Here is a 22,056-nt window from a genome sequence, read left to right as displayed (position 1 = left end):
CTGAAATAAACGTCTCAAATCCAGATCCAAAACCAGCCTGAAACAGGAAGTTGTCGCATCCCAGCAGTGAAAGTAGACAAAGGGGTTAACAGTGACACCTAGTGGCCGACGGCCATTACAGCAGCGGCCTCACGCTTTCAGTCTGAAAATAACTTTATCCATAAAAGAAGATTTAGTGATAAGAAGCAAATATTCAAATATTCCGACGTGTACTTTGTGCACATGCGCAACTTCCTGTTTCAGCAGCATGACTGATAGCAGATTTACAAATTTCAAATGAGGAAATCTCTTCATTTGGACAAATTTCTTTACAACAGCATGTTCAGGTTACAAACAGGATCTTGTCTTTAACAGCAAGGAAACACGTCATTTTCACCAAAAACCTTGTGTTTTACCCATCAAGTTCAGTGGGAGGGAAAATCAAATCCAGATTGAAGACGACGTCACAGCTGCCCGTCTGCTCCAGGACCTGAAAACAAGGATCAGAACTGATGAGAGGACACGTCATCACCACGATCCTGGCGCTGGATGTTCTAAAAACCATATTACTGCTCTTATAGTGAGTGAGTTTGACTGCAACGCCAGCATCGCCACCTTGAATCGGCTCTGTCCTGTCTAGCCTGACACCACGTCCTGGAGGGAGTCTGCTTGGACCAGAACAGACCGGTCTGCCGCTCTAACGCAGCGTCTCTGGCTCGTTTCGGTGGTGATATAATCAGCTTTTAGGTGCCCCCCAGTAAAGCTGCGGGAGGGTTCCACATATTCCCACACACTCCCTACACAGCCATTCCCCTTTGATGCGCCGTCCTGGTTCCCGTCACCATGGCAACAGCTACATGAGCACAGCCTCGCTCTGCTCCCCTCCTCTTTTATTAATCTGGCAGCTTTGAGGATTAACGCCAGCAGAGAGCCTGGCGGCCACCAGCTGCCCAGTAAAAGCCTTTTTGCACCGTCAGCATCAGTTCACTGCATTTGGTGGATTCAGGACGTCAGAAAAGTCGTACCTGCTGACCGGGGCTGCTGCCGACGGTGGGGGGGACGAGGCCCGAGGGGCCCAGTTGTCAGCCACCTCTGAAGCCTCATCAGCTCAGGCGTCGGGCTCCATCCCTGCACCACGTCTCATCAGCCTTCAACAAGTCCTCTCCTCCTGTCGTTGTCATGGAGTTGTGCTTCCCAGTAAAACTGGAGGCTGGAGTCCAGCAGCTGGGGGGTGGGGGGGGTCTACAGGTTCAGAGGCATCCGTCCAACATCCAAAATGATTGTGTTTGCTGTGATGAGACCAAAAAAAGGTAAGAAATCTGTCAAAGCGGCTGGTGGGAGAGGAGTCTTGATGGGCTGTTCCTTGGAGAAGCACCAACATTCCTGTCACTTCTCATCCAGGCTGGCTTTGAGTTGAGCCTCCAGAACCATTTTATCAAATGTGCGCACGTTGGTCTCCTCTCGCACTTTGTCCCGCACGTGAAAGGACGCTCGGGCCACGGAGCGAGCGCTCTCCAGCACCGCCTTCTTTTCTTTGAAGATCTGCTCGCTCTTCTCCAGTTTCCTCTCGATGGACTGGAGCAGCTCCAGGCGCCGTTGCTTCTCCTCCTCCTCCACCCGCTGCCTGTTGAGCCTCTGGAGTCGCTCCTTCTCCTGGCGGCTCTGGACGGCCCTCTGGGCTTTCTCCTTGGCCTTCTCCTCGGCCACCACGGCGGCGTGTTTGGCCCGTTTCTCTGCCTCCTTCATGCGGGCCTCCAAGAGCTGCTGCTGCTGCTTGTCGCGTCTCTCCGCTGCTTTCCGTGCCTTCTGGATCTGCTTTTCCTCACGCTTGGCCTTCTCCTTGAGCTCCTGCCCTCGCCGCTCTACAATCTGCTCGTAGTTCTCCAGAGAGCGGCTGAGCTTCTCCTCCGCCGCTCTCCTGGCTTCCTCCCTCTCTTCCTGTTCCCTCCGGGCGATCTCCTGGATCAGAGCGGCGTGGCGTCTCCGCTCAGCCTTGTTCAGGCCTCGTCGGTCCTCCTGCGCCTGGTGCTCCTTCTCTTGTCTTTTCAGCTCTGCCATGGTGAGCTTTTCTTTCAAGAGGAGCCTCTCCTGCTCCAGCATGGCTGCCCTCTCCTCCTCCAGGGCCTTCAGGTTCTGTTCTTGGAGAACTTTCTTGTGCTTCTCCTCCCGAGCTGCCTGCTGTAGCCTCAGCAGACGGCTGCGCTCCTGCTGCTCGGACAGCTCCCTCCACCGCTCCTCGTTCTCCTCGGCCTGACGCATCTTGGCGGCCGCCGACATTTGCTCCTGGTGGCTGAGTCGCTGCTGTCGGAGGGACACCTGTGTGTGCCACACCCGCTGGTACTCCATCATGCTGCGCTGCTTCTCCCTGTTCTCCTGCTCTCGCCGTAGCTCCTCCATTCTGCGCTCGCTGTCCCAGTGAAGGTGAGCCACGTAGCGGGTCTGACTCATCAGGTCTTCTTCTTGGTACTTGGCCAGCATCAGGGCGGCGATCTTGCGGTCGCGCTCGGACACGGCCTTCAAGCCTCGGCGCTTCACCTCCTTCACGATGCGCTCCACCTTCTGCATGGTCTGAGGAGAGTGGCTCAGATCGCCCAGGCTGAAGCTGCGGCCTATCAGCGAGTTGAAAGTGGCCATGGCGCACGCTCGGGGGCTGGACATTTTGTTCCAGGGGTCTCGGGCGCCGTCCCAACTGTAGGAAGAGGAGGCGCCCGACTCTGACGATGTGCAGGTCGTGGTATTCATGGCAGAGTTGGAGGAGCAGATGGGATCCATCCTCCTCTGCAAGGATTCCATGGAATGGCTCTTTCCTCTCACCTTCAGTCCCAGATGGCCGTTGTGCTGGGAGTACAGGCCTCCCGTCACGCCGTTCGGCGGCGCCCCAGACTTGGTCACGGATGACGTTAACGTGGAGTTGGCTCTGGGGAAGGACGGGGCTTTGGGTCCTGATCTGGGAAAAGTGTTTGAGGATTTGCCCCCTGATGCCTTCCTGACGACCTGCGGGGGGCCAGACGAAAGCAGCCGAGTGGGTTTCAGGTGCTGAGATGAAGGAGGCTTGGAGGCTCCTTGGAAAACCACCTTGGAAAGCACAGCTGGTGTGGAACCGGGTTTGGAGGACTGAGGTGATTTAGCTGGGCCACATTTAGGAGCGGTGTTAATAACGTGGCTGGGAGCTTTGGATGCTTTGGATGCTGCAGCTCCAGAGGACGTTCCTGCCTCCTGGCCTGAGCTGGAGGTCACAGCGTTGGAGGTCAGAGGCTGCGTGGAGCCAGAAGACGTCACGCCGCTGCCGCCGTCGGCGTTTGCCTGCAGGATCCTCCTCTTCTCCTCTCTGACCACCCTCTCCCTCTCCTCCCTGCACTGCCTCAGTTTGGCGTGCCGGTCCTTCTCGTACACTTCAAACAGCCCCGTCGCCACGCGCATGCTGCGGCCAGGAGCCTCTCTGGCGAAGTCGGACAGCGGGCGAGGCAAGAGCTCCACGGGCTTGACCCCGCAGCGAGCACACGCCTCCAGAGAGCGGGGGCTGGTCAGCACATAGCGGCTGCCCTCTGCGGCTGGCGAGTCAAAGTTGTAGAGATCCAGGTGCAGTTTGGGCGCCGCATCTCTGTCCATTTGAGCCTGAGGTGGCTGAGGTGGGGGTCCATGAGAAGCTGCTGGGATGTGGCAGGGGCTCGGTTCAGAACTGCCTGTGGGTGGGGTTTTAAACTCGCCATCCCCGTCCTCCTCTGCTGACGTGCAGTCGCTCTGCTGGGACGGTCGAGCGTCATCGGCGGCGACGGCTGGCGGGTCGAGTTGTGGACCTTTACACTTGTTCTGCTCCTCAGCCTCCGAGGGGTCAACCATAGTTGGCTAATACTGCAGGGAGAAGGGAGCATGAGTGACAGGGGAGATGTTTCAGAGAGACGGGACAGCAGCTAAAGACAGATGACGTCTGTGGGGGAGGGTCAAGACGCAGGTTCAGGGATTCACGCACACATGGATGCACATTCATGCACTGATTTCTACCCCAGATGAGACATTTCTCCTCCAGGGAACTGACACAACATACAAAAACCCACCACAGCGCTACAATGGAGGGTCTATTTTTGGCAAAGTTACTGGGCTGAGAGAATTTGATTACTCACAGCAATATTTTTCACACTACATCACACATTCAGCCTACAAATAGGTCTGAAATCAGATGGTGCACCATAAATGATTAACTAGGTCCTCGTAAAGGTTTATTTTAAAGCCCATGAAGATGGTTCTCTGCAGCAAACACATCTGCTCACCATCAGCACATCTGACAGTAAAGGCCTGGACGCTTCTCTGAGAGACCAGAACGCCATTAGGATGGAATTTTAAAGGCAGATTTCATGAGAAAAAAGAAAAATGGCTGCATCTGCTGCGGTGTTGTGCCTGATTCTGGTCCACAGCACTGACCTGCCAGAGTGAAAACTCTTTTCCGATCCGGTGCTTTGTTCCCCGTTAATCCACCCAGCGCCCCCTGTTCCCTGCATAATATCAGGTTTCAGAGGCCGTCGGTCCGACAATGGAGCATCACATCATCGCAACCTCCAGCGACACGACGGAAACAGGCGGAGCCGCAGGCGGAGACGGAGCCGGAGAGATCCGATGAAAGAAGCACGCGCAAACCTCACGATGGCCTTTTCCCCTCCCTGATGTCAGTATCTTGTTATCTTCTCCCTCAGCCCTCTCCACCTGCTCTCTTCAATAGCATCCCTCCATCTTAGCGTCCTAAGCTCCGCCCGCTCGGGACAAGCGTGCTAAAAATACTGTCTGTCCGCTGCGATTAACCAAGCGCACCCTCATCCGCAGCATCCAGCAGAGCTGCGATAACACACACACACACACACACACACACACACACACACACACACACACACACACACACACACACACACACACACACACAGTTTCACTCCATGGTTCTGATTTCCTGTAGAAAAGTATCAATTTACCGATTAAAAATCTACAAAACTGCTTCGAAAACAAAAAACTGCGCTGAAAAAAATCTCAAGTAAACGATCGATAGAATGATTCATTTGTATTTATTTATATTTATTTATATACAGCTGCCGCCTGTGACCGTTAGAGGGCACTAGAACACCAGAGATCCCTATTCTTCCGCTCATTATGATTCCAGTCGGGTAAATGAGCTATAATTAAAATTAATGTCGCGGATTTTTGCAACTATGAGTTTTACAGATGCTCTAAAACCATTAACAAAAAATCAATACGAAACATCTGAGACATTTCTTTGATTTACAATACCATTTTAGGACTTATACTGCTGTTAGGAATCATTTAGTTACATGTTGTAACCATTAATTACCACCCAAACTTGAGTTCAGCCGTTAATAAGGAATTTGATGACGACCTTCTGAAGCTTCAACATCAGCTGTATCAACATCACTGCCATGACTTTTTACTCTCAATATCTGAGAGGAAGAATATTGGTGTTAAGATTAAGATTAAGATTAAGATGAACTTTATTCATCCCCGTGGGGAAATTGAATTATAATGTTAATGTGCTGAGACGCCGGTAGCGGATGAAGCCGGCTTGCTTCATAGACGGAGCCGCCTGCTCGGGTCCAAACACAGCCGATGACTGGGATTAGATAACTCTAGGTGCTCTGATGACCCACTAAACTCCTGACCTGTTGGTTGAACAGTGCGAGTTTAATTGGCCCCGCCCGCGAGCCATATCTGGGGGACAGCGGGTAACAAGTGGCAACAGGGAAGGTGCTGGCTGGTTAACCAGGGGTCTGTGGGGGGCTGCACAGTTCACTGGTGCAGGGGTATGTTCGACACAATCTGTGTGTCTTTGTTTTTGGTGCTGCAGGGCAGCTCCTCAGCACCAACGGTGAACTGGGGGGTTCACAGAGAGGTGAACGGCCCGGTGCAGTCATGGATACCGCAGCCACGGCAACCTTCTCTAACTATAAGATAAAGAGGACAGATAAACGATGCCTTTATGTTTGCTGAAACGGACGTGTGAATAATCATCAAAAAGCAGTTAAAGTGCCAAATGTTGGAGCAGATGATCTGCCTGTTGGAGCTGCTGAGGACACACAAACTGACTCTAGACGACCTTATCACATCAGTCAATGTGCTGATGTCCCCAGAGACACAGCAACACCAGCGGACAAGAAATCAACACGATTTCATCTATTTCTATAACCCTAGGGTTATGGTTAGGCATGTAGACTGGGAGCGGAGGAGGGTTTGGGGGGGTTATAGTATGTAGGGTTATGGTTAGGCATGTAGACCGGGAGCGGAGGAGGGTTTGGGGGGGTTATAGTATGTAGGGTTATGGTTAGGCATGTAGACCGGGAGCAGAGGAGGGTTTGGGGGGGTTATAGTATGTAGGGTTAGGGTTAGGGGGTACGGTCAGGTGTATAGACTGGGAGTGGAGGAGGATTAGGTTTAGGGTTAGGGTTAAGATTAGGGGGGTTAAGGTCAAGTAAGTAGTATGTAGGATTATGGGGGTTAGGGTTAGGGGGTACAGTTAGGCATGTAGGCCAGGACTGGAGGATGGTTAGGCAGGTTAATCTTAGGGGAGTTGGAGTTAAGTATATAGACCAGAAATGTTGGGGGTCTAGGGTCCAGTATGTAGACCAGGACTGGAGGAGGGTGGTGGAGGCAGTGGGGGGGTGCAGTGTAAGGGTTAGGGAGGTTTAGGGTTAGGTATGTAGACCAGGACTGGAGGAGGACATCTCAGCATGTCTCCAGACGATGGCTGATTTTCCACATTACTATGTTTTACTGCTTTGACAGCGTAGCCTGTGGGGGTGTTCCCTCAGAATGGAACATTTTTACTCAATGTCTAATGACTTTCAGAGCTCAGGGAACCAAACGTGATGACATGCCCTCAAATGCATTTCTAATATTCTGTTAAAAGCAGGCTGTTTTTGAAAAAACTAAATATGAACTGAAGTGAGTCAGGCGTACTGCACACCTACAGCTGGAGGAAGGGGGCTGAAATCAAAAGTTGGAGATATAATAAATGTAAAGAAGAAGAAAGTTATAAAATGAGCTTTAATTCTTGGATTAGTGCATGACGTTTATGGTGAAACATCACAGGTTAATTACCGGTACTGCTGTGGCCTTGTTTTACCTCTAGGGTTAAGGTTAGGGTTAGGGTTAGGATTTTACCTTTAGGGTTAGGGTTTTACCTCCAGGGTCAGAGTTAGGGATTTACCTCTTGGGTTAGGGTTGGAGTTAGGGGTAGGATTTTACCTTAAGGGTTAGGGTTTTACCTCCAGGGTCAGGGTTAGGGATTTACCTCTTGGGTTAGGGTTGGAGTTAGGGTTAGGATTTTACCTCTATGGTTAGGGGTAGGATTTTACCTTTAGGGTTAGGGTTTTACCCCCAGGGTCAGGGTTGGATTTCACCATCCAGGGTTAGAGTTAGAGGGTTAGGGTTAGGGTTGCGGTTAGGGTTTTACCTCTAAGGTAGGGGTTAGGGTTAGGGTTAGGGGATAGGATTTTACCTCTAGGGTAAGGGTTAGGGTTTTACCTCTAGGGTTAGGGTTAGGGTTAGGTTAGGGTTAGGGTTTTACCTTTATGGATAGGATGAGGGTTAGGGTTAAGATTAGAGTTTTACCTACAGGGTCAGGGTTAGGGATTTACCTCTTGGGTTAGGGTTAGGATTTTACCTCTATGGTTAGGGGTAGAATTTTACCTTTAGGGTTAGGGTTTTACCTCCAGGGTCAGGGTTAGGGTTTTACCTTTAAAAATAGGATTAGCGTTAGGGTTAAGATTAGAGTTTTACCTCCAAGGTTAGAGTTAAAGTTTTACCTTTAGGGTTAGAGTTGGATTTTACCTCCCGGGCTAGAGTTAGAGTTTCACCTCCAGGGTTGCGGTTAGGGTTTTACCTCTAAGGTAAGGGTCAGGGTTAGGGAATAGGATTCTACCTCCAGGGTTAGGGTTAGGGTATTACCTCTAGGGTTAGGGTTAGGGTTTTACCTCTAGGGTAAGGCTTAGGGTTTTACCTCTAAGGTAAGGGTTAGCATTAGGGTTAGTGTTAGGGGATAGGATTCTACCTCCACTGATATGATTTATTCTGCAAGATATACCTTATGAGATCTAGTTTGGTATTTGTCATTTATAAAGTTGAAACCTTTGAATTTACCGCAGTACCCAAAACAGTAAATCAATGGGGGTTTAAAATGAGATACTTCTTTAAAGAAACTATGTTGCCTGGACGTTCTAATCAGGTGTTGCTAAATAGTCAACCTTCATATCTGTGGTACAGAAACCCTGTTGCAGATAATAAATGCTGGGTTGGTTGCTACCCTGTCCCCCCCCCCGTCCCCCGTCCCTCTGTCCCTGCTGGAACTCACTGGTCCTGTGAAGAACGAGACCTCTCATTGCCCCCAGTTCACATTTCCAGCTTCGGTTTGCCAACAGGAGTGGACACATTTACTGAACAACTCCCTCTCCTGACCCTTCGCCATCTATACCCCCCCATCCCCACACACACACACATAAACACACACACACATAAACACACACACCCAACACTACCATCACCTCTACCATGCCCTCTGTGGGTCGGTGCAGGCATCCTAAATGGGTGTGCAGTGGTCCCCCTCCTGAGAGTGAGGGGAAAAGGTCCCACAGACAGAGCTGTTAATTCAATCAGCAGAACAGTTTGCTCAATTAGGCATCCGTAAGGGGCCGGGATGGTTGCGGGGGCCCTGTAGAGGGCAGGAAGCCCGGTCCCCATGAGGTATTAATTGTAGCTGACAGTGTGTAAACAGTGGGGTGAATAGACAGCGCAGGTGCAGGACACCCCTCTCCAACCTCAATGGCCCTTTTCACACCCTCTGTTGCCACCGTCTCTCTCTCACCGCTAAAAAAGCGCCTCACATCTCTGATGAGAGGTACTTTGGCGACAGTGGCTTATTTATTTGTTGCCGTGTGTTTACACATGTTTAATGAGGGTAAACAGAGGCCAGGATGCTGTCGGCCAGTCCGGCTCCTCCAATCCAGGAGCTGCTGAAAACTGGGGCTGGTACATGTAAAATATGTGGAATTTATGAAATGAAATCCAGATGAGACTTGAAAAGCAGCCAGTTTCTATCTGACCTCCCATGTTTTTCCATTCTGAACACCCCCCCCCCCACACACACACACACACCATTCAGCGCTGCTCTTAGTTACACTTGACAGCAACAAAGTAAAGAAAACCATGAAAAGTGTCAAAAGTATCAAAGCTTGAAGTAAAAGAACTACAGAGTACATCCGCTTTGTTGACAGTTATATTAAAACAGCGAATATTATCAGATTAATTATCACTTCAAATGTGATGTAATCAAAACACATAAAACGTTTGAAGATGCACTAAAATATAACACAATGTAAGATAACTAATCCAAGAAACAATTATTCTAAACTTTAGTTTCCTGTATTAGACTGTAACTGTTCTAAAGGTAGAAAAGAACATAAATAGGAACAAGAACTTAGCTTTTATGTTCCTGTCAAAGCAGAACGAAGCTTTTTCTTTAGCAGAAACAGCAGAAACGTGTGTTTGTCTGGTGTTTTCAGGTATTTCTGGGGTAGCGTCAATAATGAGGGACAGCTGATGAACCTGCAGCTTCTTTTTCACCCACGTGACCTGTGCACGTGCATGTGTGTGTTCTTCGTGCATGTGACATCAGGGCAGCACATCTGTGCTGAACCCTCCCGGACCAGCGGGTCTCTGGGTGGCCCCTGTCCCGCTCCGTCTCCTTCTGCGTCCACAGACACCTGCTAATTTTGGCCCCCCAGCAGCTCACATGCTGGGGGGCCTTGGGAAGCGCCGCTGCAGTAATTGGGAAGCACATTTCGCCCGGCCGTTCACTCCCCCTTCAGTTTCCCTTTCATGCTCAGCCAAACCACAACAGGATGAAAGTGTCCACGACAACAGCTTCACCCCCCAGAAGAGCTGCTCTGCTCTTCAGATAGAGAAAGTGATCTCGTTAACATTCCAAAAGACTCTCCTGGCGCTCCTCATCCTCCCAAGCATCCCACCCTCAAATGTGGTCCCACACACCATCGCATGGGCGTTTAGGTCCCGAGAACCTCGAGGCTTTCAGGTTATTCCCGCTGAAGTGCAGCAGCTCTACTCAAGAGGCTCCTCATGAGAAGTTAGAGACACGAAAAGGGAAGGTGGGAGGAAGGTTACCTAACCGGGGTGGGGGGGCCCTGATGGCTCTTAAACACCCACTCAACACTCGACCAGACTCGTCTTTAACCTCACCATTCATCTGAAAGAGGACGAGACGGAGACAGAGAGACAGAGAGGACGTGAGAGGGGGGCATCTTTTACTCCTGGAAAAGTCCAACAGTAATCAGATTACTTCAGTTCTGATGGCTGGTTTCTATAGAACCAACGACTCATGTTGTTTGTATAAAGGTCATACCCGTGCATCGGGGCACAGGTGGGATTAACAGCGAAACCACAGCCGAGGCGTGCTGCTTTGGCTCCTCCCCCTCCACAGGTGGGTTGGGGTTCGCATTCAACTGAGGAGGGAAATGGGAATTTTCAGGCATTTCTAATCAATCTGTCTCCAATGCCAATCTTAATTCACAATTAAGGTGGAAATCAATTCGAAAGCAGTATTTTTTAAAAGTGTCGCGCGCGCGCGCCCCCCCCCTGCGGTGCCTTTGACAGCCACTGAGAGGCTCCATTGTAGTCCCACTAAACGGGCCTAATGTCGCGGCAGTACTCCCCTCTATTATGGTGCTTTACGTGCACGGCGCTCGTCCCCGCCGCAGCTGTCCAGTACGCTCTGAGGTGGGCGTGGCATGAAAGAGTGGCGTGTACCTCGCCTCTTATTGGACGGCCGCACTGTCAATCACCGGCGCTTCTCCCGCCCCCCCTTTAAATTACGTGGCGATGGTTCCGCAGGCGCGACTCAACCTGACGCAGCCGCGATGAACAGCTGATTGTGCGGATGAAGAGTGCCGACATGCTCAGAACTTCTCAGCCCCCCCGAGGTGAATAGAAGAAGGGAGATCACTAAATAGTTGCGCGTGGTCTTTTTTGAACCTCTGACGTGTTTTGGACGTGTCGGAGCTGTTGACCAGCAGCGTTGACAGACCTTCTACCTGCTGCTCTCACTCCTCCAGAGATGTTGTCGTCAGCGTTGCTCTTCTTCACCTTCTCCCACTTCTTGGCGGCTCCGTTTCTCTCTTTTCTGCCTCACGTCTCCGCGCAGAAGTCTCCATCTCGGGTGAGTGACTTTACCTGCAAGTCTTCAATATAAAGAAAAGCACTGTTATGCGTGTGCGCGTACATCTGAACATGAATACAGAGAGAAAGTGCAAAACTCGAGTTCTGCAAAGCGATCGATAAAGTCAACAAATGACGTCAAAGCCAAGGACATGAAGGGGGCGGATAAATAACATTTGCCAATAAAAAGTAAATAACAATTAGAAGCGTCTCCTCAGTAACCCAAAGGCCTCTTCTTTCTCTAAACCATGAGTGGTTAATGTGGGCTGACGAGCTGCGTCTCTAGACCAGGTTCTGCTGTAGACCAGGTTCTGCTGTAGACCAGGTTCTGCTGTAGACCATCTAAACGGGCATCTCTCAGCATCTGGGGCTGTGCTCCACTTCACTCTTTATGTCTCCCTTATAGAGCCGTTTTAACAAAGCTGCCCAGGTGGAACTAATGTGGGTTTGAGAGGTTTTGTGTCTGGGGGGCAGAGACCAAGTATTTCACAACAACTGTGAAACTTCCCCTCTGTTCAGTCCGCGAGACTCTGGTCTGGAACACAATCGCGGCGGTTTCTTCTGTGACTAAGGCTCTAGAGGTGGTTTTATGTTGTGGCAGATCGAACGTTTGGGTTTGCGAAATCAGAACCTGGTGGATTTTTCCCTTCTTTTCCAAACTGTGCAGGGCTTCAGGCTCTTCTGCAGAAGGAGAAACTCTATCGCCCTGAGGAAACCTTTACAAAAACCACACTGGATGGTCTCCCAGGAACACGGTGATGAAAACGAGCCGCCGGCTCCTTCGGCCCTGGAAACATTTGCTGAAATATCGCTGAGTCATTGTAAAGCTCCATGGCTAAATTCAAAGCAGCCCTATCCCTGACCCGGAGCGGAGGCCACGGTCACTCTCGGCCTCCTGACACCCCCGGAGATACTTTAGCCGTGGCTCACAGCTGCCAGAGCAGGAATTCACACCCCCACATTGATATCAGCACTGAGAGGCTGTGCTAACCTCACCGCGTCGCTCCCGTCTCATTCCCGTCTCCGTCTCAGGCTACATGACGCAATGAGGACACACGTCCAACATTTCTCACGTCTGGGGAATTCAAGACCTCTTCTGGTGACTGATGTTTGCTCATCACAGACTCCCAACTGCATCGAACTGCAGCTTTTAATGGCTGCAACGTGATATTTTGTGGGTTTTATGTTGCGCTCAGCGAGGACTCGTCGGCGTAACAAGGTGGGGACGGCGGGGGTGGGTGGGTGGGTGGGGGGGGGGGGTGTTGAGAAATTAGAGCCAACAAATGAGGATTCCACCCGTTCTCATCTGTCCATCCGCGGTTCCCTCCATCACTCTGAGCTGTTGGGGTCCGGAGAGCGAAGGAAAAGTCACCGCGGATCAAAGCGAACGGAGCCGCAGTCAGAACTCTCAAAGCGTCTTTTGTTGGCGTGAGCGTCTGGAACCAATAGGTGCACCAATAGGTGCACGAGGGCCATTGTTGTGTGGTCAGCTAATGACTCTTGGTCACACCTTCAGTGCACAAAGGAACAGGAAGTAGACTTTTGCTCCAAATATGAAACCTGCCGCTGATGGAGGCTCGAGACCAGAAACATCCGAGCACATGAGAAAATGCAGGTTTACACGAACCCGTCGTGGTCCTCGATGGCAGAGATACCGAAATATTTGCTCTAATGAGACTAAAGCTGCTCAGACCATAGAACAAGGAAAACACTCACAAACCCAACACCTGGGCCGGACCTTTTAAAGAATTCTGCACATTAGAAGATCAAACGTGACCCAGGACAAGGTGGCAGGACTGAAGTAGAAGCATCCGACCCCCTTCAGAGGAGCGTCCTGGGAGCAGCACCAGAGCCCTAAAACTGCTGACCCAGAACCAGACAGGACAGTAACACTGATCAGAAGAATTAATGACGTCACTGATGGAGATGAAGGCTAAACCAGAGAATAATAAAGAAAAGCAAATGAGCCCCTTTAGCTTCAATATTGGGTTACCATGACGCTCCTGTCGCCAGACCACAAACAGGAAGGACCCTTTTAGACCTCATCATCTCTGGATGAGAATTCCATGACACGGGGGCGGGTTAGGTGGGGCGGTTCTGCTGCAGGACACGAGCAGTTCGGCTCCCACACCGACTTCATCAGTGACCAATCAAATTGCTTCCATGTGTCTGTCCCCTCTGATAACTGTAATCAGCACAGTTCACGCTCAATTTCAGGGCTTTGTAATCAGCCTAATCAAAGCCAGTCCCTGACCCAGACCCAGGCCCAGACCCAGGCTCAGGGCCAGGCTCAGGACCAGGCTCAGGACCAGGCCCAGGCCAGGGTCAGGCCCAGGCTCAGGACCGTGCTCAGGACCAGACCCAGACCCAGGCCCAGACCCAGACCAGACCCAGGACCAGACTCAGGACCAGGACCAGGCCCAGGCCCAGACCCAGGACCAGACCCAGGACCAGACCAGGACCAGACTCAGGACCAGGACCAGGCCCAGGCCAGACCCAGGACCAGACCCAGGACCAGACCCAGGACCAGGACCAGGACCAGGACCAGGCCCAGGCCCAGGCCCAGGCCAGGCCCAGACCCAGGACCAGGCCCAGGACCAGGGTCAGGCCCAGGCTCAGGACCAGACCCAGACTCAGGACCAGGCCCAGGCCCAGACCCAGGCCCAGACCCATACTCAGGACCAGACTCAGGCCTAGACCCAGGACCAGACCCAGGACCAGACTCAGGACCAGGCCCAGGACCAGGCCCAGCCCAGGCCCAGACCCAGGCTCAGGGCCAGGCTCAGGCCCAGGCCCAGGCCCAGACCCAGGCCCAGACCCAGGACCAGACTCAGGACCAGGCCCAGGCCCAGACTCAGGACCAGGCCCAGACTCAGGACCAGACCCAGGCCCAGACTCAGGACCAGGCCCAGGCCCAGACTCAGGACCAGACCCAGGACCAGGCCCACAATTCATGGCTGTGAGGACACATGGCCTGCAGGCAGAAGGGCGTCCTCACCCCAACAAAGCCCGTGTGTGGGCTGGGGTTGACCCTTTTGTATTGTGTGTCGGACTCACACAGCTACACACTTCCTGGGACAGACGACTGTTCTGCAGCCAGGACGCAGCATTAGAGGAAAAACAGGGAATGTTCTTAATCAGATTTAGGACCACTTCCCAAAAAGAAAGAAGCCCCCACCGACTCACTGACACTTTAATTTTTAATTCCTTTCCAGAACTTCAAAAGCAACAGGGGGAAGTCCTCCTCCTCCGTGGCTCTACCCAAGATCCGCCGAGGCGTCAGGTGGAGCTTTGGCCTAAGCAGCGTGCGAACCTCCTTTATTGGCTCTTTATTACGTCTGTTTGATCACATCTGGTTGGACGGCCACAAACGTAAAGCTGTCAAGGAAGTGCAGCGCTAACCGACAACAACAGCTCGCTGCGTTGCTAGGCAACAGGTCACAGGCCAAATACGTCCAGCAGGAGCTGCAAACAGGCAGTTTTGAGCAATTGCACCTTAAGCTGCTCCGTCTGAAGATAACTGCCCCTGTCCTGGGCACACGACACAACCCTGACGCCCAGTTTAGCGTCGGTGGCGTTCGGTTTCCTTTAACTAAACCCTCTTTAAGGACCAAAAGGGATACTCCCCCCGTTAAATGCCCCAAGAGGCCACAACTACCCCGACTGTTGCGATTGCTGTTACCCCCATTACCCTGTTACCCCCGTTACCCCCGTTACCCCCGTTACCCCCGTTAACCCCGTTACCCCCATTACCCCGTTACCCCCGTTACCTCCGTTAACCCCTGTTACCCCCATTACCCCCATTACCCCGTTACCCCCATTACCCTGTTACCCCCGTTACACCCTGTTACCCCCATTACCTCCGTTACCCCCGTTACCCCCGTTAACCCGTCACCCTGATACCCCCGTTACCCCCCATATGTGAGCGTGTCGTTTGATATGATGGTGCCCAAAGAGGAGAATGAAATAAAGAGTAGAGCTGGTACACAATATCCTCACACACATACACACACACACACACTCTCACACACACACACACTCACACACATACACATACTCACACACACACACACACACACAGACACTCCACACACACTCACACACGATCAGGTTGTAAGACCATTGAAGGCCATAAAGGAACAGATGAGACACAGACAGAAACAAACTCGTCCTAATTTAATTTATGACACATTTTACAATTATAATTAATGTCTTCATCAATAAAGTTGCACTCAGCTCTCAATTAGAGTCCGTTTTAGGTGGAACTCCAGCAACCACAACGTTTGAGGACACAAATGAGGACGACCTGTAGACGAATCCGTAGACGATCGTTTCCAACTGTTGCCTCTGTCTCCAGGTCCAACAGGTCATAAAGAGGATTTATTGATAGACCACAGGCCGCTTTTTTATCTTAATAAAACTTTCCACAAAGGAGAAAAGTCTCTTTTTCACCTTTAGCTGCCAACGGTGGAGGCAGATTTGCTCCTTTTTGGAGCTTCAACTCAACTGTTGGTGTATTTGATTAAATCCTGCAGCACTTTATTCCCTTATTTTATCTCTTGTCTCGGAATTTTAAACAATCTTTTATAGTCTGGGCTGCATCTTTGCTCGGTTATGCTAAATCAAGGCTTTTAGGGGAGAATCAGCGCTCGGGTCTGTGAGTAACGAGGAATTTAGCTCGTTAAACGCGAGATCTCCTCCTTTCCTGATAGAAATCGACCATAAATCTCTGCATGTTTTACGTTGCGCTGGTCGTCTCCTCAGATAAAAGTATTCCTGCTCTTGCTGGGGAACATCTAAAATGTGTAACGATGATTAGCAGCACCGGCCGGTGCCGTTTATGAGCCCACTTTGCAGCCCAGCCTGCTTTGGTTTCCACCTGATGGTGTTTGATCGTGGCGGTGAGAGCGGTCACGCCGTCGGCCTGAGCGGCCCCGGAGCTGCTGGTACGCTCCAGCACGAGGCCACCGGGGAACTTGGCTGCACGTGCACCTTCTCCAGGAGGGGGAGAGCCTGATCACATCAGCTCATTATTCTACCTGCCAGAGGAGAAAGATCAGACAGCAGGATCGTAGTTGGAAGAGACTTTTAGAAATTAAAGCAGAGGAAGACCTGAAGTCACTGACCAAAATAAGGGTTCAACTATCCTAAACTAATGGTTAACAGATGATTTTTACCACTGGGCATTGAGCAGAAAGTGCATGTGAGTTTTATATTCTCTCCTGGTCTCACTGGACACAGCTAATGTTGACATATCTAATGCTAGCTTAGCATGCCGTGCTGTCCCGTTAGCAAAGCCATTTATACACAATGTACAGCCATGAAGAATTAAGCGCTCAGCTTTCAGCTGCTTCCGTTCACTCTGACTGGGAGCGTTGAGAACCTTCTGAGATCTTTGTGCAACACTGAGATGCAGCTTCATGAGCAACGACGCCCTGGTTGAAGGTTCAAAGTGCCACCTTTGGCCATACCGTGAGAGCTCATTAAATGGTTCCTTATTGGCACCAACGTCCTCAGCAAACGGAGTCCTGAAGGTTGTTTCTCATCCAGGTCCTCGTTTTTGCCGTGACTGGACTTGACGTCTGAGCTGGACAGAATGACGAATGAGTCCGAGTGTTTATTTCCACTCACCGGACAACGAGTCTGAAAATGTGCGATTTAAGAGGCAGGATCCCACCATTCAGGTCATGAGTCAGGCCTCTGTGGGTCAGAGGGTGGGTAGAGGCCCGACTCTGGGGCTCTCCACCTGCAGGAGCGGCCGGCTGGACCCCAAGAGCTGCCTCTAGATCCTCAAGCGGGCAGCTGGCCTGGTCCATCTTTCCTAAACAAAAGGCTGAACTGCTGATTCCTGCAGTCAGCCAACACACATAACGGCTGCATTATTCATCAAAGTGGAGACTTTGGAGAGAACAAAATAGTCCGAACGCATTCGTTTTTTCTGACTTCAGCATTCTTTGTGTTGGTGGGTGCAGCCAAGAGGATGACACGCACGTTTAAACACCAAACGCTCCGCTGGCGTCTCCTGGCGGTCTGCACTTCCTCATGGAGCAGCTCCTCCTGACAACCGACTGGCCGTCGTGCTGCAGTGCCAAAGCTGAGCGCACGTCAAGCTGCCTGGCGTCCTCCTGATGGAGGCTTACAGCGCGATGCGAAACGCCAGGCAACACCCCCAACACACACGTGTGTGTTCTTTCAAAGCTCCATGGTTGTTATGTGGCCTTTTTGTGGGACTTAATCCCACAACTGTCCTGTTTCAGGCTGCTTTATTTAAGCAAGCCTTCCTGAAACTGTCACGTCTGATGGAATCTGAAGATACCGGAGCTGGAAAATGGCTCCTCGCCCTGCAAGAGCACTAGCAAAGAAATTAGCAGAGAAAAAGTCCCACATTTGTGATTAATGGGATGATTATTGGGATCATTTCATATCTGTAATTGAGGCTCTGACACGTTTCACTTGTGTTTGGTTTCCAGGCAGAAGGAGGGCAACAAAGTGACAACAAGGATAAAATTCCAGTGCCAACAGTGTCGCTGCCTCTGGAACTCTTAACCTGAGATTTAGTTGTTGAGCAGTCAGTGACAAGGTGGTCTTTGGTGACGAGCACTAGCCTTTAGCTCCGCCCTGCGGACGCCACGGTGGCCCGTTTGTTTATCAACAGCATGGCTGGGTTCCTCTCAGCCAGTCACGTTGCAGCATTTGGCATCTCTGGTTGCCCTCAGACGTTCTGATGTTGTTGGTCCAGGATGGATGGAAAAGCCGTGAATTCAGCTGCACTGATTGAAGGTCTCTTTTTCACCGTCAAATCCGTCTGATTGTTCTTTCAAATGGTTTCTAAGTATTTTTTGATGATGTTGAAACTAAAGCATCTCAGAACGAGGAGAGAGCTCAAATGTTTGAAACGAGGCTCCTTCTGACAGCTGCTTCAGGTCCTCTCAGTTGGCCTGCTCTTATGTTCCACCACCTTCCTACCTGCCCTTAGTGAGCCCTGAATGAGCCCTGAATGAGCTCTTAGTGAGCCTGAATGAGCCTGAATGAGCCCTGAATGAGCCTGAATGAGCCCTGAATGAGCTCTTAGTGTGAGCCCTGAATGAGCCTGAATGAGCCCTGAATGAGCCTGAATGAGCCCTGAATGAGCTCTTAGTGAGCCCTGAATGAGCCTGAATGAGCCTGAATGAGCCCTGAATGAGTCCTGGATGAGTCCTGGATGAGTCCTGAATGAGCTCTGTGAGCCGTGAATGAGCCCTGAATGAGCTCTTAGTGAGCCCTGAATGAGTCCTGAATGAGCTCTTAGTGAGCCCTGAATGAGCCTGAATGAGCTCTTAGTGAGCCCTGAATGAGTCCTGAATGAGTCCTGAATGAGCCTGAATGAGTCCTGAATGAGCCTGAATGAGTCCTGAATGAGCCTGAATGAGCCTGAATGAGCCTGAATGAGCCCCGATGGAGCTCTCTCATGCGGGCTGCAGAGCTCCAGAGCTCCAGCAACAGGCCTGGAGTGAGAAATACATCTGAGAAAGTTTCATCTGCTTCATGTTCTTCTCTTTGCTGCTGCAGTTCAGCACTTGTCAGATATTTAGATTTTTCAGCTTGTTTTTAAAGCCAGCTGAGAGGATTCAGGAGATCGACGATACCTGACGCCAGCTCTGAGGACGGGAGCCTGGATAGAGACAAAGGTGACCCAGTTTGTCCCCAGTTGGCTGAATCAAGCGTTGTTCCCAGACAGTGACAGAGGGAAACCAGCTTTGAAGTGTGTTAGCAGCTGAGGAAGCAGTTCAAGTCTTCCAGAAATGTGGTGCCACTTAAATTCCTCGTGTCACACCTGCGTTGTGTGCGTTGTCATTGCAGTGGCTGATCGGAGACAGAGACAGTCACTGTGGGGTCATCTGCACACGGACGCAGGTGAAGCCGGTGTGCGGCTCGGATGGGCGGAGCTACGAGAGCGCCTGCGAGCTGCAGAGGGCGCGCTGCAGAGACAAAACCCTGACGCTGGTGCCCCGCAGCCTCTGCAGAGGTCTGGACCGGCGGCCAAAGATCCAAAAAGAAATTCCAAACGACACCAAATCATGTCTTTTTTCACCTGTCAGGTAGAAACTGGGTGAAAATCGACCAGTTGCCGGCGGCTCCGGCGCCAACGTCGGCGTCAGAAGTCAGAGACCCGGAGGTGAAAGGTAAGACCACCGGTGGGACACCAGCAGAGGAGCCGAGAGGCGACCCTGTAAGCTGTCTGTGGACACATCAAACACACAGCAAACCGGTACTGATTTGGGAGGGCGGCTCAAACGGCCCCTTCAGGACTCGAAGGTTTGACCTCCGCAGGGTCGGAAGGGCAGCAGGCGTGAACAGCTTTGCAGGGCAGCTCGGATCTTCACGCCCGTTCCGTTAGAGGAGGAAGCTGCCGGCCCGTTTTGGCCCTTTTGGCCGCAGAGCTGAGAAACACCACCAGACAGAAGCAAACAGGTGGGATGAGAACAGCACGGCTCTCAGAATCACACCTGAGGCTCGGGTGGACCCGGGTGCTGAGTCAAGGCTCGTTAGTAGAGGATGACTCAGCACTGGAACCACGTCTATATCCTGGGCCACGGCGGCTCCACTTAGGGCCCTCGTAGACCTTTATTTAGGAGGATGTCCGACTCCTCTCAGGTCAGAGACGGACTGTTTACACAGGGTGGTGTTGCTCAGCTCCCTGGTTTCCATGGAGACGGACACAGTTCCACCAGTAGAAGAGAAACAGACCTTGTGATGGGATTCTGAACCACTGACCCAGGAAAACTTGCTCTTGCCAGAGGCCGTTTCTGTGTCGTTAACCTTTATTCAGTGTATCAGGAATTAAAACCCACTAACCAAAGGGGTCCAGAGGCGTCTGGTGGCTGGCGCTGGCGCCCCAGGTGAGGTGTCCTTCCAGAGAACGGCTCAACACCTGTGCCCACCTTACAGATGCAGGAGGCCAGTCCAAGTGCCGTGCTGATAGGAGCCAGGCTCTGGACCAAGCAAGGAGACCTCAGGAGTCCACGTTTGTGCCAGAATGCAACGAGGACGGGACATTTGCCCAGGTGTGTTTACAGCTCCTCCTCTTCCTCTTAGGTTGGGAAGACAGTCAGAAAAGCAGGTTTTCACCCGAGTTTACCTGGTTTGGCCTCTGCAGGTGCAGTGTCACACCCCGACAGGTTACTGCTGGTGCGTCACCAGTGATGGCAAACCGGTGAGCGGCTCCTCCGTGCACAACAGGACCCCGGTGTGTTCAGGTACTGTGGGAAGAACAAACGCTTGGTACCAGTGAGGGCCCTGGACAACGTGTCCAGGGCTCAGTGTGGTGGGACGGTTCTGATCATCTCACAGCTTAGCTGCACACTCCGTTTCACGTCCTAAACGTTCAGCTGGGCTGCTGCTGGAGGTCCAGGCCCAAGCTGTTGGACCTTCAACAGTAAAAGAGCAGCTGAGCCACGGCCGACAGAGCCGCCTTTGTTTCACGCTCCAGGGACGGAGCAGCCTCGAGGTCAGCCTGGAGGCTAATGGCCCCACATCCAGGGCCCCCCGGAGCAGCGGGGCCCGGCACGCTCATCCGGGATGGGAACACTTTAGGATAATCGCCATCATTTTCCCTCAGTGGGAACTAGAGAGGCTCTCTGGCAGAGGTCCGGGTGCTCGGTCTGAAGCTCGTCCTCAGCTGCATCCAGCTGGGCTCCTTCAGCCGTCTCCCCCCTCGGACCTTTCCTGGGTCACCACAGCCCCCCGGCCCCCCAGCCACGTCCTCGTTACCATTTAGCATCGTCAGCCGTCGTTGTCTCCTGGAGAACTTGTGAGACGGCTGAACCGAGAGCAGCTGCTGGAGTTCTTTCTTCAGCTGGGTCTGCGTTTTAGGCTTCAACTCAACGGTTTTCAACAGGAACCTTGTGGGTTCTATCATCTGCTGACACTGTCTGAGCCAGAACCAGAACCAGAATCTCCTCAGTCTGAGCCAGATCTGCCACCTTTACTGGCACACTCACACCTTCTGTCACCCACATCAATCATCTCACATACGTTTGCAGGAAACCTCCATGAATTTATGGGAACTCACGTGGGACCAAGCGACCCGCCAGGTGCCCGTCTCCGACCCAGGTTGCCTCCGACCCTTCGCTCTTGTCACAGTCGTTGCCTAAAAGGTGCATCCATGCATGGAAGCCATAACCTGCATGTGAGGAGATGCTACCCAGACCTGTGGGACGTTTCCCTGTCCTCAGGCCTAACACAACGTAGCCGCCCAACTCCGGTAGATCGGCCGGTCCACCTGGGCGGGCTCCTCTGGGGGAACATGGTTCCCACCACGTTTCCGTGTTTTGGAGTGTTTTCGTTTGGAATCCGCTGATGTTCTGAAGCTCTGCTGGTGCTGCTCAACTGCTTGTGTCTCATTTACAGGCTCAGTCACTGAAAAACCTCCTGGGCCGTCCAACTCTGGTCGAAAAGGTGAGTTGAGATCTGCTGCCCGTCTGCACGAGTGAGTGAGTGATGGAGAACTTTCCTAAGTGACCCGTTTATGAGCAGAACGTGGATCCACGCTGTTCCGCTGCGTCCTCCATGAATGCACCAATCACATCGTGTCCTTCTGTCACTTCCTGCTTTTATACTCGTTCCAAACCAATTCAGGGACACGCTTAGTTTTCCGAGTGTCTAGTGACCTGGAACCTTCCGGAAAGTGTCTGAATCCGTTTTCAGTCCGGTAAATGTGCCATCAGCCCGGCTCGTCCCCGACCTGCTGCCTGTCCACACGCGTCCTCCCGACGGGTCACTGATGTTCTGAGGGTTTGTCCTCAGGTTCTTTAAGGACCCTGTAGCGTTGCTAGATCTCTGTGGTGTTTATGACTAAATTATTTTCTAAGGAACCTT

At 51.9% G+C, this 22,056-nt stretch overlaps 2 protein-coding genes and 1 long non-coding RNA gene across 7 annotated transcripts in view; 1 reads left to right on the top strand and 2 right to left on the bottom strand.

The window, feature by feature from the left end:
* Nucleotides 1-289: 289 nt before the first annotated feature.
* ccdc177 (coiled-coil domain containing 177) lies at nucleotides 290-4,810 on the bottom strand. Of its 2 annotated transcripts, none has more exons than XM_057058420.1 (3): nucleotides 4,248-4,810; nucleotides 1,005-3,831; nucleotides 290-469 (listed from the first exon to the last, which is right to left on the bottom strand). In XM_057058420.1, the coding sequence occupies exon 2, from the start codon at nucleotides 3,817-3,819 to the stop codon at nucleotides 1,366-1,368; it is 2,454 nt and encodes an 817-aa protein (XP_056914400.1). In that variant the 5' UTR covers nucleotides 3,820-3,831; nucleotides 4,248-4,810; the 3' UTR covers nucleotides 290-469; nucleotides 1,005-1,365. The 2 variants fall into 2 exon arrangements, with proteins under 2 accessions (XP_056914400.1, XP_056914399.1); XM_057058419.1 differs by having other exon boundaries at nucleotides 4,399-4,809.
* A 6,046-nt stretch (nucleotides 4,811-10,856) lies between these two features.
* Nucleotides 10,857-22,056, top strand: part of smoc1 (SPARC related modular calcium binding 1) — a 19,149-nt gene continuing 7,949 nt past the window's right edge. For 2 of the 4 annotated variants that reach the window (XM_057058424.1, XM_057058423.1), the window contains exons 1-7: nucleotides 10,859-10,964; nucleotides 11,097-11,200; nucleotides 19,039-19,204; nucleotides 19,278-19,361; nucleotides 20,128-20,243; nucleotides 20,336-20,435; nucleotides 21,589-21,636. In XM_057058424.1, the coding sequence (XP_056914404.1) occupies nucleotides 10,922-10,964; nucleotides 11,097-11,200; nucleotides 19,039-19,204; nucleotides 19,278-19,361; nucleotides 20,128-20,243; nucleotides 20,336-20,435; nucleotides 21,589-21,636 (661 nt within the window). In that variant the 5' untranslated portion in view covers nucleotides 10,859-10,921. Of the gene's footprint in view, nucleotides 10,965-11,096; nucleotides 11,201-19,038; nucleotides 19,205-19,277; nucleotides 19,362-20,127; nucleotides 20,244-20,335; nucleotides 20,436-21,588; nucleotides 21,637-22,056 lie in introns of all 4 variants that reach the window. The other 2 variants (XM_057058422.1, XM_057058421.1) reach the window with 2 other exon arrangements.
* LOC130539823 (uncharacterized) lies at nucleotides 15,361-18,195 on the bottom strand. Its single transcript, XR_008954228.1, has 3 exons — nucleotides 16,877-18,195; nucleotides 16,671-16,786; nucleotides 15,361-16,238 (listed from the first exon to the last, which is right to left on the bottom strand). It is a non-coding gene; the product is annotated as an uncharacterized LOC130539823 (long non-coding RNA).

Source organism: Takifugu flavidus, chromosome 16, assembly GCF_003711565.1.
Source record: "Takifugu flavidus isolate HTHZ2018 chromosome 16, ASM371156v2, whole genome shotgun sequence".
In the NCBI taxonomy this organism is placed as follows: Eukaryota; Metazoa; Chordata; class Actinopteri; order Tetraodontiformes; family Tetraodontidae; genus Takifugu; species Takifugu flavidus.
The sequence above is the reverse complement of the archived record's forward strand: the minus strand, read 5'-3'. Positions and strand labels throughout refer to the sequence as shown.